Source organism: Parasteatoda tepidariorum, chromosome X1, assembly GCF_043381705.1.
Source record: "Parasteatoda tepidariorum isolate YZ-2023 chromosome X1, CAS_Ptep_4.0, whole genome shotgun sequence".
Taxonomy (NCBI): Eukaryota; Metazoa; Arthropoda; class Arachnida; order Araneae; family Theridiidae; genus Parasteatoda; species Parasteatoda tepidariorum.
The window spans coordinates 66,825,162-66,840,451 of NC_092214.1; the positions used below are offsets into that span (position 1 = coordinate 66,825,162).

General features: G+C 28.2%; 1 protein-coding gene across 4 annotated transcripts in view; it reads right to left on the bottom strand.

The window, feature by feature from the left end:
• Window positions 1-7,513: 7,513 nt before the first annotated feature.
• LOC107442210 (cell adhesion molecule 2) overlaps window positions 7,514-15,290 on the bottom strand; it is a 277,323-nt gene continuing 269,546 nt past the window's right edge. For all 4 annotated transcript variants that reach the window (XM_016055710.3, XM_016055726.3, XM_071187557.1 and 1 more), the window contains one exon: window positions 7,514-7,683. In XM_016055710.3, coding sequence (XP_015911196.1) covers window positions 7,598-7,683 — 86 coding nt within the window. In that variant the 3' untranslated portion in view covers window positions 7,514-7,597. The remainder of the gene's footprint in view (window positions 7,684-15,290) is intronic.

Sequence of the window (15,290 nt, forward strand, 5' to 3'; positions counted from 1 at the left end):
ATGTCAACGTATACTGTTTGACATTGGGGAAAAAATAAATTTTGCTATTTTTGACTGCATTTGTTTCCTTGAAGAAGTGTTGGTGGTCATTTCCTCCCTTTGACGAAATATTCACTCTGACCATATAATAGGAAAGGGTTTCGTCAAAAATAAAATTCCCTAAAATTTAAGTATCCATTTTGTATAACGTGCATGAATATTAAAAGAGAAGCTTAGTTTACAAATGAAGCCATTGGTTAGTTTATAAGAAGGATACCAGTTTTCCAATTTTGAATAACTGCTTCAAAAACAAATTCTCCGTAATATCCAGGTTAGCTAATAAAGCTATTTTAACATATTGAACTTGCATCACATTAATTTTATTTACTTTAGCAGTTTTCATGAAAATGTAACAGTGAGTCCTTTTGCTTAAAAGGTCTTCTAACGGAAACGTCAATACATTTTCTAAAAAAATATGTTATGTAACAAACTAATGAGCTCTGTAATTTGTTCTTGCCAATTAAAAATACGAGGACTGAGAGAATATTGCTATTCAATTCGGAATTTAATGATCCTGCTATTTTAGTTTTTTAATAAGTGAGTTTTAAAATTTCGAAACAAATTTCTATAATAGGATAGGGTTACATATAGTTTAATTAATGCGTATTTGTCCTCTTGTTAATTGAATAAGCAGTTTTTCATAATCATTAATTTTCAAATATTGATATTAGACATTTTCATATTTGCAACAAGCAAAAATAACCGAAATTTTAAAGTAAACTTATTAAAATGGTTTGTTAAGAATTGCAACTTTTAGAAAATGCTTAGTTTAAAACTTTGATAATAATAATTTTCTCTTAAATATTAATTTTTGCAATCAGTTTCTCCCCAAATGTTAATTTAACAAATTAAACTTCTTTTGTCGAAAAATTCTTGAGTATATAATACTTATACATATGAGTATATATATATTATATCTAATATAATATTGTTACTATTGAGTATATAATATTATATATACAGGAAATAATCTTGAGTAAATAATATTAACTCTTAAACAGTCTTGAGTAAATATTTTTACACTCAAATGACATTGAAGATCAAATTTTTTGATCAAAGGATTTGTAATAATTGTTTCCTGGTAGATGTTTTTAAAGTTTTAGAAATTTTTACCAGATAATGACAATATGCACCGAAAAAGTTCATCGCTTATATGAAAATACTGTTTTTTTTTAAAAAAAAAAAACATTCTCTTGAACAATTTGAAAATTTGTCTAATGATTACATCACCAAGCCATTCGCATACTGATACTGATTGGTAATGTCGAAAACTTAACAAATAATTTAAAAAAATGGTTTCACAAATATTTTCTTTAAAAAAAAAGTACAAAGAGGAGTGTGGTGATATAATCAAGGGTGAAGATACAAATTAGTTTGAAAAAGGGAACTAGAATTGACTCTTCGGCACCAAATTTTAACGGCATTACGTACTTAAAGTAAGGAAAGGAAACGGGATATAAAACTAATTTTTGTGCACGAAAATGAGGAGATTAAAGAATACAGAATAAATAACGCAAATAATTAGGAAAGATCAATTAAGTATTTAGATACTGTGGAACCAGTGCTCTCCCCAAATTTATAAAATACATCATGGGGTTTTGAAAAAAAGAAAAATCTAACATAAAAGTTAAATAAATCCATATTGCAAGTTTTGACTAGAAGAAGATTTAAATAATTACGGCAGTGCATAAGGCACAAATCTATATGAAGCAATGCTTGTGACAATGGCAAATGTATTTATTATGCACTACTATCTTACGATGTTTTGTGTTTTTTTTCTTTCACTTAAGGTATTTATCATAGCTTTGTAATAATTCAAGACAGAACAACTATAATTTGTTTAAATGTAGATAATGCTTAAGATCCTATCAAGAAAAAATGACATTTGGCAGTATAATGAAATGCCTTAACTTTTTATAGATAGTACTGAAGTGAAAGTTAGAATTATTGTCATTAAAAAAATGACAAAACAATCTGTTTTTTTAAAAATGCCCCTTGCTTTTTTTTCACTCAAATGAATACATTTTAAATAATTAATGTCAAAAAGTATTTTTATTTTCTTACGTTTACTGGATTTTTTTTTGATAAAAAGTTTATTTAAAATATTAATTTTTTTCATTATTTAAGAATTGAAAAATATGTAACTTGTTTAGAACTTTCAAAAACCTCGTTTCAAAAGAAGTTTTTCTTATAAAACATATGACAAAAATCATCATGATCAAATACTAATGAACAGCTAATTTTAGTTAATAGAAAACCAAATTTTATGATAAAAAATATCAGTGAAAAAAGTAAAGCCTGTATAAAAATCACAGACATTAAACTTTATTCGCAGAAAAGCAAATTTACATTTTGATTTCTAAAATGTATTAATTGCATTAAAAAAACTTATTATTTTGGTTCAAATAGTTTGAATTTTATTTGGCTTCATTGCTTTAAACTAAAAATACTTCGAAACGTCATTTTCGCAATCGTGTATAAAACGAATAAAATTGTGGATTATTGAATTAATTGGGATTATTTAAATAATTAATAAAGATTAGAAAAAAATTTTTTAGCCGGATTAATTATGCTTCCGCAAGACTGCGGTTAGCGAGTGAAACTCTCTCAAATATGGAGGTCAGTATGTTCAATTTCCACCGTAGCTGTGGGAGTTTCAGTCCTTCTATCTATATTAAGATCAAAATTTGATTCATTGTCTCTCAAATTGACTAAGGCTCTCAATTGATTCGTGACTTAGTACCACGCGCCATTATTTTCAGTGGGATATAAATATTACTTGTGAGAATTCAAAAAAGTGTGTAAAGAATCCATACTGTTTACCAGGTTAGTTTAAGGCGCTTTGAGTTCTCCTTCGTCTCATATTAAAATGTCACAAGATAATTTTCGTTTTAATTGCTCAGCTTTTCCAAAATTTATAAATATCTTCTCACGCAGCACAAAGAAATATCATACGTTTTACGGATACAACACATACACGTCACATCGCGCTTAACATGGAGAACACATTCACACACAATCTACTTATCGTAATTTTGACCTGAACCAGAGCGTGATCAATCTTCCATAAAGTGCCCTCAGAGGTACTGATTTGTTATGGGAACTTGGTTGACTTTGTTACCCAGACTGATTTTGCACGAACCAGTCACCATTTTGTAGACGGGGAGACTTTGTCTTGCGGGGATTGAACTCGTGACCTCTCGGATGTGGCTCAATGTCCTACCAGCTAGGCTATCCCGACCTCATACGTTTTACAATGGTAGTAGTCGTAATACTTTATTTTACGTCGCACTAGAGCTGCGCAATGGGATATTGGCGACGTGGTCATGGAAGCCTCCCTGAAGATGATACGAAGACATGCCATCATAATTTGATCCTGTGGTGAGGGTATACGTTTTACAATGGAAAACTCTTGGCCTATCATATAATTATTTTTTTCCATTTGTTGTCAGGAGAGTAGTTGCCAGAAAAAAGATATTAGATGCTTAAGCAAAATGCTTTACTTTTCCTTCATATTAAACACAAATGAGAACATTTACATTGTAATTGAGGATGCTTTGAAATTTAGATAATGAAACAAAAAGAAAATATTAAAAAAATTATATTCTAAACTTAAGTTTTCAAATGAATCAGGGGTTATGTATTTTAGCCCTATTTCCTGAGAATCACAAGTAAAATTTACTTTTAATTTTAACCTCAAGATGTCCAAAATTTCGTTTTATAATGTATTTTTTTAATGTGAATAATTATAGAATAATTAATTCCCTTTTGAATTGAACACTTTTAAAAAAAGTTAAAGTTTGAGAAAACGTTACAGTAAATATGATACCAATACAATAAAATATGATACCAATACCATAATTGTAAAGTAATATTAATTAATCCCTAAAATGTTTACATTAGTTTTCCATAATTATAAAATATCGCATAAATATCCTATATTATCATTTCAGAGAAAAAATGTAGATTTGTACGAATAATTTTAAAAAAAATAGTTTTGCTATCCAAACAGAGCGTCTTAAAAATACAAAAATAAAATCTAACAGACAAGAAACAACTATTTCTTAGGTAATATATTATTTAAAACACATATTCAACCTACAAAGCAATTAATGCATATTTGAAAACATTTATCACGCGAGAATTTTTAAACATTGAAATAATAAAAAAATGGATTCCATTCTTCCAACTTTTTTTTCAACCAGTGCTTACATCTTGAGAAACAGCAACTTGACATGAGCTTTATCACTCTAAGTTCATCCTTGTGGAATCTTTGTTGGAAAAGGAAGTTCAATCGGTCGAGTTTGGATCAGAAGAGGCTCCAAAGGAAAGTCTTACAATGCGCTGTTTTTTCCTTTAAAGAAGATCAAAAATTCCTCGAGAATCTTTGCCAAAAAAGGCACCTCTTTTTCTCATTCCTTGTTCTCCCTTCCGTCTTTCAAAAAATAATGTACCGTCTGTTTGTAGACATGTCAGGCTCTTATTCTTCTGAGAATATTTCCTTCTGTGAACTTCAATAAAGCTACCTGGCTGTGGTTTAATACAACTCACATCCAAAAGAAACGCCCATCTCCTTTTAATATTTTCTTCTGTCGAGATTGGTAAAAGTTCTTCTTCACGATCTTATTAGTTTCTCATAGAAGTTTGACGTTGTGAGATTCTTGGAATTTTTCCGCTGTGTAGGCATACTTTGGCGTTATGATGGCAACAGATCATCTGAGTTTATTTTATATTAGGTAAAAAGTTGGAAGCATTGTTTTATAAAGTTAGAAATAGAAAAATTCCTCTGACTTTTACCAAAATATTAGATATATTTACCGCGGCAAAGAAAGCGAAGATTTGGCATTAGACTATTGACAAAATTAAGGGATTTTATTAGTTCCTTGTTCAATCGAATATTAACGACTAGAGAAAAAGTTACCGTGAGAGATTTGCATTAAAAGGATTTAAATAGTATAGTTAGTTTCAATCTTAAAAGTTTCTTATAGAAGTATGACGCTGTTCTGTTTCATTGCATATACTTAATTTTTGTTAAAATGGCAGCATGTTATCTGAATATATTTTACGGGTAAAAAAGGAATCATTGATTTATTTATCAGAGTAATATAAATGTGAAAAATCTGAGCGAAAAAAATTCCATGAGCTTCTACAAATATATTGGATTCATAGACCTCAAATATAAAAATGACTATTTGAAATCATATAGTAAATAAAGAAATATATTTTGCTCAGACTAGATTTAATGTACTAGATCATTGTTGAATTATATAATACCAAAAATAGGTAAGAGTCATTCTTCATGATTTTGTTCGTTTTTTAAAATTTTGGCATTTAGAGATTTTTATAAGTTTTTTCTCTGCGTGAGCATACTTTGACGATATGCTAGCAGCAGATTGTACTAGTTTGCTTTATATCTGGTCAAATGTTGGAAGCAATGTTTCATAAAATTAGGAATATAAAAATTCCCTTGACTTTTACCCGAATATTGACATCATACGAATTATAAATTAATTAATATTGTATTTAATTATACCGAAAAGGCTTACACTGGACTTTGTCAAGTCAAATAATAACAATGAGTTTAAATGATATCCCAAAAGTGTGTTATAAACTAACTTAAAATCAACTAATGCCCGTTACACAACTAAAGCTTTTCTTATAGTGATCTTTATAAAGTTTTTCAACGATGTCAGTTACCAGTTTTAAAAACGGCACATGCATTTTTAGATAATTTACTGAGATTAAAAATAATAAATTCTTTTCAGCAGCTTTTTTATAGATTTCACGTTTTGATTATACTATAAAATACAATAATAAATGTAGTAAATTAACTAAATAATAAAAATACAGTAAACTTACTTCTCAAAATCCCGTTTTTTTTTGCGCGCGCGCGTTCAGAAAATTTATGGGCGTGCTCTCATAATATGATTGATACCTTGATGTAGCTTATCTTCACTTTGAGTGTCACAAATAATAATCACATGTAATTACGAATTCTGCTTTCAGTGAAAGCTACCTCTAGTATATTACTTGATCAAATCTTACAGTTATATTGAAGTGGTTGAGCAATATACCTTTAGTTGCCTCTTTTGTGTTTTTCACATGGCATCTGTTTTTTTATCTCTATAGTATATGAAATGACTAAATCACTATTACAATTTTTCGTGCTTGAAAGATTGGTAGTTTAAGTCTTGTATTAATTATTGACAGATTTCCCCATTTTCTCTATTAAATCATTACTAATAACTACTGATACTGGTAATTATTAATTACGGATAAAAATTATTACTTACTAAATAAAATTAAATTGTTTCTGATTAAATTATTACTGATAACTACTGAAACAGATAAATTATTTCTGATACTTTTGACTATTAAATTATTGCAGATAATTATAACTGATTACTGCTTGAATTAATACTGATAACTGTGTCTTGAATGAAAATTTACTTTTCATTTTATATTTAAAAAATCTATTTAGTGGAAAAATCCTGTTTCAAATTAACTTTTAAATAAAACAAACTATGATTTAGTAACATGTTTCTTTATTTTTCTCCAATATTGTTGAATTTCCGAATAAAAATACCACTGAAAACTAGGATTTGTACAAAGTAAGGTCTAAGGAAAGCATGGTGTTATGTGTTACAGTCATTTGATGGATTATGGAAATTCGGGTTGGTATTTCAACAAGTTGAAGTACAAAAACAACGTATAAAAGTATATTGACAACAAAAAAATATCCTTTATCTGAAAATGACATTGAAAAAATTATCTTTCTTTCTAGATGATATGTTAAAAAAGTTTTAAATTTTAGCTTAAATATATAAGGGAACATTAATTTTTAAAGTAAACAAAAATTAGAAGCTGCATAAATATTAAGTGGAACATTTATCAAAATGTTTGTTAAATATTTTGATATTTTATTTTATTTTGTTTTCGTGAATTGGTTGCTTTGACGCTCAGAGAAGTTTCTGAATGAACAAGTTTCTTTTTATTGTTTAGTTCAGAAATTCGGTCAAAACCCCTAAAGCTGATATTTCAAATACTTATTAATTTGCTCATATTCAATACATAAGTATTTAAAAATTCTCCATAAAATATTATTCCTTATGTTTCACACAATTTCACAAACAATATTTTTATTATATTGACGTAAAAATGGTTTAAAACAAAAATGGATTAAAAAAATTGTATTGGCAGACCGCTATAAAAAGGTACACTAATAATAAAATTTGTTTATTGTACCTTAATGGCTGCCTGCTTTTTCATAGGTTTCATTCATATCTTATACGTCATTTGTACTCCAGAACGAAGATAACTTTCTTATCTTCAAACATGCTTTCAACAAACTTTCAAACTTTGAATAACTGGCATAATTATTCAATTACATTCCTCAGAGTAGATGTGAGATGATCACCAATTTTTCTTTATCACATCTTTTCGACACATATTGAAGGTGAAAGTGAACATATGTATAGATATATTTATTTATTTATTTGAATATTGAAACTTTTTACAAACACGTAAGTTGTACGTTGTACAAAACAGTCTAGTGAATCTATGACTTATACAACAAGAGACAACAGGAGGCCAGAAGAGCCACTGTCCACCTAACGGCAGGGTTCTGTGATGCCGAGTCGCGCACTGAAAAAAAACAGAAAAATTTAGAATACATCATATAGTTTAAACAGTAATAAAAATAGTGAGTTTTCAGGTATTTATCATTCTAGTTTAAAGCAAAACTTGATGCTCTTGCATTGCTCCATACGTCAGTTATTGAGTTTGAGTGAGCGCATCTTCGAATGAATACCGTTTGCTAATTTTTTTTTAAACGAACTGTATAAAAAAATCAAAGTCAAAGAAAAAGATGAGAATGCTATAAGTGGCAATATTTTCTGAATAATCATAAAGGTGTGTCGATTTTTATTTTGAAAAAGATCGAAATCACCTGTGATGGGTTTAGTTACATCACACAGTTTCATCATATTTTTGTATTTTTTTTGTTTTTTTTTAGGTCAAAATGACCCTTGAACTTTCTTTAATACTACAAAATACATCACTTTTAAGTCCTTTTTTTAAAACTTTTTTCAGCAAAATATTTCATGACTTACTGCTTCAAAAAGTTGCTTAGTAAGACCGCTTGTTTGAAAACAAAAATATTATTATAACGAATTATTACCACCCTCGCCAGACTTGATATTTGCATGAGTTTGAAATTTTAACCCTCTGAAGCTGAGTTTTTAACAAACATGTTTTTATAAATTAAATAAATTTTTAATTCTTTTTTTTAACTTTCTATGATAAAATATAGAATTCTTAAGGAATCAAACTTAAGTACAAAATAAAAGCACCTGATGTGTATCAACAACACAAGGCAGTTGAGTAGTGAATAACTTATCAAAGATTCTATGCATCGGCTGTGCTTGAAAGTTTAATTTTAGTGATTTATCTACCGTGTATTTACTTGAGATCAAATCGAACGAAACAGAATTTCATACAGATGTGAAATTTGGTGCTACATGTCTGTTTGAGTTGCATACAAAAGGAAGTTTCATTGGATTTTATGTCAGTCGCATGTCATTGTGCTATCTTTCTAAAATAACACTACGGAATTGTTTGGAACTAAAGTGGAATTAAATGGTTTTGCTTGTATTGTCGAAATTATGGCAGCATAACGCAGAATTCATGACAAAGAGATAACTGCATTCTTATTCAACTGTAAAGCTTATCATACTCTCCATTGCTTTTGGACAATTTTAAAAACATATCGCTTGATATATTTAAAACAAATGTTTTTGGTAAGTACTAAATCCATCTGAAACCTCTGTGGGTGTAGATCAGGGATTGTATTAAACTTGACAATGGATAGTTTCTCACATGCGTCAAGAAGTTTCCCAATACTGTAGTATTTCCATAGAAAGAGGCATTGAAACATGATTCCATGTCGAGACAAATGTGAAGATAGCTCATTGACAAGCAACTAATATATGAGCTACTGTAACTGTCTCCATGTATGAAACTTAAACAGTCGCATTGCACCAAATTTGACACCAGTTATGAATGCTGTTCCATCCAAACCGATAGTAAATAAATCCTCTGTAGAAAATTGGCTTGTTTTCAAATAATCTAAAATTCCAGAAATTAAAACCGAGTCTTCATGCTCAGCATTGAAGTTATACAGTATTCAACTCAACTACTTTAACTCTTTGAAGTACACCGACCGCTCTCGGGAGCTGTATTATTTTATACTTTAGTTTTATCCTGAACAATTCTATATTGTTATAATAGAAATGAAGACAGTTTAAAATGACTAAAACTAATATTTAAAATAATGTTTAATATAAACTCTGCTTTGAAGGGCTTGAAATTTAAAAGTAATTTAAATTCCAAAAGCATGGCAATGAAAGTAAATAGAATATGATAACAATATTTTTATTCACAAATAAAGGGTCTTAGTATGCAACTATTCCCGCTCCGGGTGGTTAAAAATTTAGATTCATAAAAAGTAAATAAAAAATTATGTATTTTGTAAAATTAGAGAAATTTAAAGGGCCTGGTGGGGGTATAAATATATTTTGATTTAAAAATAGAATAACAACATTTGATACCTAAACCCATGTTCCCCACTGGTGATTTGAATGTTTTTTTTTTGAAAAAGATAAAAATTGCTCCCCCCAAATAAAAATACATTTCTTCGATGGATGTGAATTCTTGACCCTTCAAAGCAGGGGTGAGGTTAGCCACCAATTTGGAATATTTGGTCTAACAATTATAGATGTCAAATGTCTGATATCTTAGCGATTATTTTAATTTTTGTATATTTTGGTAAATCTGATGCTGAAATTTCCGAACACAATAAAAATTTTGAGTTTAAATTACAATGTTAAAAATTATGCTAACATTTGTATACATCGATACTCAAAGAGTTTTTGATCAATATTATAAATGAATAAATGAATTAAATATGAAAATAATGAAACAAAATGAAAATAATAAATTAGTTGAAAAATACTTCTTAAATTGTATTTTCTTTTGATAAACTAGTTTTATAATCGTGTTCAATCAATATTCGCTTAAATAGTTGAAGCATTATAATTTAAATTAGCATTAGAGGCCCAAAAAAATTAAACCGTTCTCTTACCATACTTGTTGGAGTGAATTTATGAGATTGCGGCTACCTTTCATATTTTGAGGATCAAGAATCCAAATTGATCGAAAAAAGACATCTTTCTACAAAGCAAAAAATAATTTTTGATCAGGTTTCGTAACTTAAACGAGACTTAAAATCACGATTATTCTCATTATAGCATATTTATGGTAAATTCCTTTGAACCATTTACATTGCATCTATGTACACTGTGAACAATTCTAGATCAAACAACATTATAATTTGCAGACACTTTCGGGTAACATCTGTAAAATTAATTTACCTTAAATCATTTTTAACCGTAAAATATTATACCATAGTTTTTACAGTAAATATTTAACCCCTTAACGATCGGTTAATTTTCAAGAAAACTGTCATAAAAGTGCCTATTTTTTAATCCCAGAAAATTATATAATATATATTTTTCATACGCATATTAATTTTTAATTTTTAATTTGTTTTTATCTTGAAATTTTGAAAAAATTAATTTTAAAAAAAGCCAACATTCAGGGTTACTATAACTTAATGTTGATTTTCCAGCAAGCAAGGAAAATTCAAAAAATATAACTCCATAATGAACACAATATTAAAAAATAAATTTTGTGTTGAGCACAAACCACGCGTATTCACAAAGAGCCTAACTAAGTAACTTTGCTAAGATTGCAAATAACATATCACAAATACACGTATTCGATTAGTGCTGACATCTAGTTTAAAATAAACTAACTATCTACAATTACCTTAAAAATATCCTGGTACTGTCATTGCCATTTGGTGTGTAAAATGAGAAATGAAATTTTTTCCGGGCAAAAGGTAGTTACGACTGAGCATTCTATCCCGGAAATATCACGGGAGCGCGAAATAGAGAGCAAAACCTCACACCGTCATTTTCACGGGAACAAGAAGGAAGGGGTTAGTTAAAGTAGTTCAGTTAACTGTAGATTTCACGGTAATTATAACTGTAAAAAGTACTGTATATAAGTTTTTTTTTATGTTCCGGTAAAAATAATTGAATTGAAAAAGTACCGACTGTACGTTTTAAATCTATAATAATCTTTAAATCTATTTAAATCTCATTTAAAATCCTTTTAAATATATATTTACCGTATCGGTCATAGTGCGGTTATGCATGAATTTTTTACAGTAATTTGAGCCGGTATTTTTTACAGTGAAATTATGGCAAGTTTGCAGCAAATTCTTTTGAATCATTAACATTGCATCTTAGTACATAATATTCCGATCATTAGATTAAAAGTTATTAAGGTCTTCTGTTTTAGCGAAATGTAAGTGTAATGGAAGTGTGATGAGCGTAATGCAAGTGTAAGTGTGAATTAGTGAAAAAAAATGTTCATTCTCTCTGCATAAGTTTATGTTAGCAAAACACGATCATGAAACTCATTAAAATAGGAACGTTTTAGTAATATTCTCTTTATTTACTAAAGTTGATTTCCTTTTTAAAGATAAATCCAGGTATAAATATAACGTCGATTTCAGTATTAGGGTTGTCTTAAATAGATAATGGTCCTACCTCTTTGGAATCGATATTCATTTGTTTTGGTATGATAAATAAATGACGAAAACTTCTCATTGTCTACGAGACCAATTGAATTAAATAAACAGTCAAAACGTGTGTAGTAATATGGTATTGATGTATTTCGATTTAGGATAACTCAAAGTAGTTAATGATATTTTCTTAATTAATTGTTTGATAGGTGAACAAATAATGAATAAAGATGAACCTTTTATTTGAGTTTGAATTCTTTGGTATCGAGTGGCAGTGTTATAAGTTTATTCTAGAAATTATTAGTCAATATTACAATCAAATAAGGGAACAAAAACCAACAGACATTTATTGAATACAGGGGAGTTTGTATTATTGTTTTGCTGTTTATCAAACCAATATTAAATAAGGAATTTGCAAACGTTATATATTGAAAAATACTTTAATCTTTGTTGAAGCAATTCCGTTAGTTCAAGTATTTGTTCAAAAGCATACATTTTGCAGGCATTAAAAATAAATTAAAGTTAAGAATTTATGGTATTATTGAGAAGATTGAAAAGTTATCTGACGTTTTAAATATAAATCTGAGCGAGTTACAAACGTTCCTAAAAATATGAAAAGTACCACTTGTAGAATTTTCAATGTGTTTATATATTTTTATTTACTTAAACATTCTTAAAAATGTAAAAAAATGAAAATTGTATTATTTTTAAGGAGTTTAAATACTTTTGTTTACTTGACTGAAACAGACATTTCATTCGTTTAACAACTATTTTAACATTCTATTTACATCGTTGTCATGTGTTTAAAAATTTCTAAAAGTGCAGAGAGATTTTTCTAAATGGTTTAAAATTGAAAGAAAAAATAGTGTGCTGCCATCTATTTAGAGAGACAAATAAGTGTGATTAACGAAAGAGAATTTTCATCTGGTCGATAATCGCTCTACAGTTAATTAAAACCAAATATGATACAAAAAAATGGAATCTACCTCCATCTATTTGTAAAATAATTTTTTTTTAACATAATACTCGAGAACGCATTTGGAACACATGAAATATTTTTTTGAAAGGTTAAGAGTATTTAAGAGACAAAAACGTGGCGTTTTTCCAGTTAAAGCTAATTTTTAAGATATTTTCGAATTTTTATTTTTAATGCTAATGTAAAACCTAAGAAAAATATCAATCTGTTACACTATATCGATATCAGCTATTAATGCAGTATTCTTTTTGCTATTTTTTCATGGTTTTGATAGTTTTATCAGTCACTGATAATAATCAGTAAATATGTATACCAATAATATTTTAAGAAGACGAGATCAGCAGCATTTTTAGAAATCTGACAGACATGAAGTCTTCAACCAAATCAGTCACACTACTGACAAAAGAAGAGCTTTCAAATTTTCTAACTTAAAAAAAATTGTATTTATATTTTTTCTTTAAAACATAAATCTAGTTTTTAGGAAATACTTTCACTTTAAAAAAATAGCCGTAATTATTGTGTTTTTATTCAAAAAAAGTTTCTTACGTAATATTAGTTGATATATTGAGCAATAAATATAAATGATCTATACATAAAATATGGGAAAATATTTCTTAAAGAAAATAAGAAAATTCACAAAGTGAACACTTCTTTTTTCGTCGTGATATTAAACTCCCACACCACTTTCGCAATTCCTATTTATATAACACTTTATAGTTCCTTGCACATAAGTATTAAAAATAAATTACGTATTAGGTACTTATGGATACGAAAGTTACAATTTATTACACGGTAAATGAAATTTATAAAGCAAATCTTAAAATATTGCTTGAGAAATCAAGATTAATGTCTCATAAGACTTAGTCTTATAATAGCTTGAGTTTATAATCCCAAGAGTCTGACAAGATTCTGGTTTTAGTTTAAGTTTGGGAAACTTCCCGTAATGTCATACTAGCAACTTTGAAATGCCTCTTGAGAGCTATTAGGGAGGTCAAAACTACGTCAAAGTAGCTATTAGTCGGAGAGGCTGTCAAATTTGACCAATCAATTCTCGGGGTAAACTGTCAACTTTTTAGGCTTCCTATTTAGACTTTTTCAGATAAGTATAACGTAATAAATATTCATTGTTATATATTTTATGCCTAGAGTTTTTTATTGTTATAGGGCCAAATAATTTCGTAATATTTTCAAAAGTTCATTTCCTTTTTTTAAAAAAGAAAAGAAAAAAAAACCTTATTGTGTTGAAAAAAATCTTTAAAGAAATTACGTGTTTCAAAAATAATCAATTTATTACTTCTTGGAGGATTTGCTACTGTAATCCATAGAAAATTTAAAACGTTGATCATTCATGCGAAATTATCAGTGTTTGCATTTGTTTTATGGTTTTATCTGTCTTAAGAATGATTCAACTATGCAACTCAATTTTATTTGTCAAGAAAATTATGCAAAAATGGATGCAATTTCACTTCTCGGGAGGCAAAAATCAACCTACCAATCATTCTGTAGCCAAAATACAAGAAATAGAAAATTCTTTTTTACAGTGTAACTCATTATCTCCGTTTTTACAATTCATTACGTACTGCAAGAAAAAATTATTCTGCATGATATAACTGCATATAAAAAATTCAGTTTTAACTCAAGTGCAACACTGAACACTGTATTATATATATATAATTCCAATTAAATTTTACGAAATCAAAAACAGATGGAACCACCACCTCAAAATATTTTTTTTTAATTTAAAGTAAGAAAAAAGTCACGTTGACAGTTGTAATTTGACTCGATAATGTATGACAGCTTTATAAAAACCATTAAGAAATATTTAAGTACTTTTGATTATAAGACATGTTTTCTATGATATCGGTCATTGTTGCCACCGTGCAGAATTAAGAAACCACGCGTTTAATCGTTGAAAGCAATGCATGCCTCGAAAGACTATAGCTTTAGTTTCAGAAACAAATTCAATAGGTTTAGGATAGATTAAATCTTTAAGTTATGCCAACTGCCAGAAATCGTATGGATGTAAGTCTGGGGACATTTGGTTTTATACTTATTCGAAATGCTCCTCCATTTAGCAACAGCTTTTCAAACTTAACATCTTAGTTAAAAAAAAATCCCAACTTATGCCACCACCCATATGAACAGCTAATGCATTTCTTTTTCTTGACAGAGACGTCTCGTAATCATCAAGTTTAGTAATCTACATGAATTTATGAACGTCTTTTAAGACTTTAATCATTAATTAAATCTCTTGAAATATATAAATCTTGAAATACATCAATCTTTACACCATTCAAAATTAATCAATTAATAATGCGAATGCAATTAAATCAAATTAGTTAGTTAAAGATTATTTATGTAAGTTATAGGTTAAATATATAATAATTTTTACTAGATGGAATTAAGGAATGCAATTAAAATAAAATATTTTACTTAAAGTAAAAAATACGAAAACTAGTCTGAATTGTATAACAATATCATTGACTTTAACTGACTGTCGTAATTAATGAACATGGACTATTTTTTTTTATAAAAAAATGTCGAGATCTTAGTTTTTGGTACTTTAATTACCATTGTTGGTATACATTGAGCTGCCCTATTTGTTGTGACAAACCCACAATATAT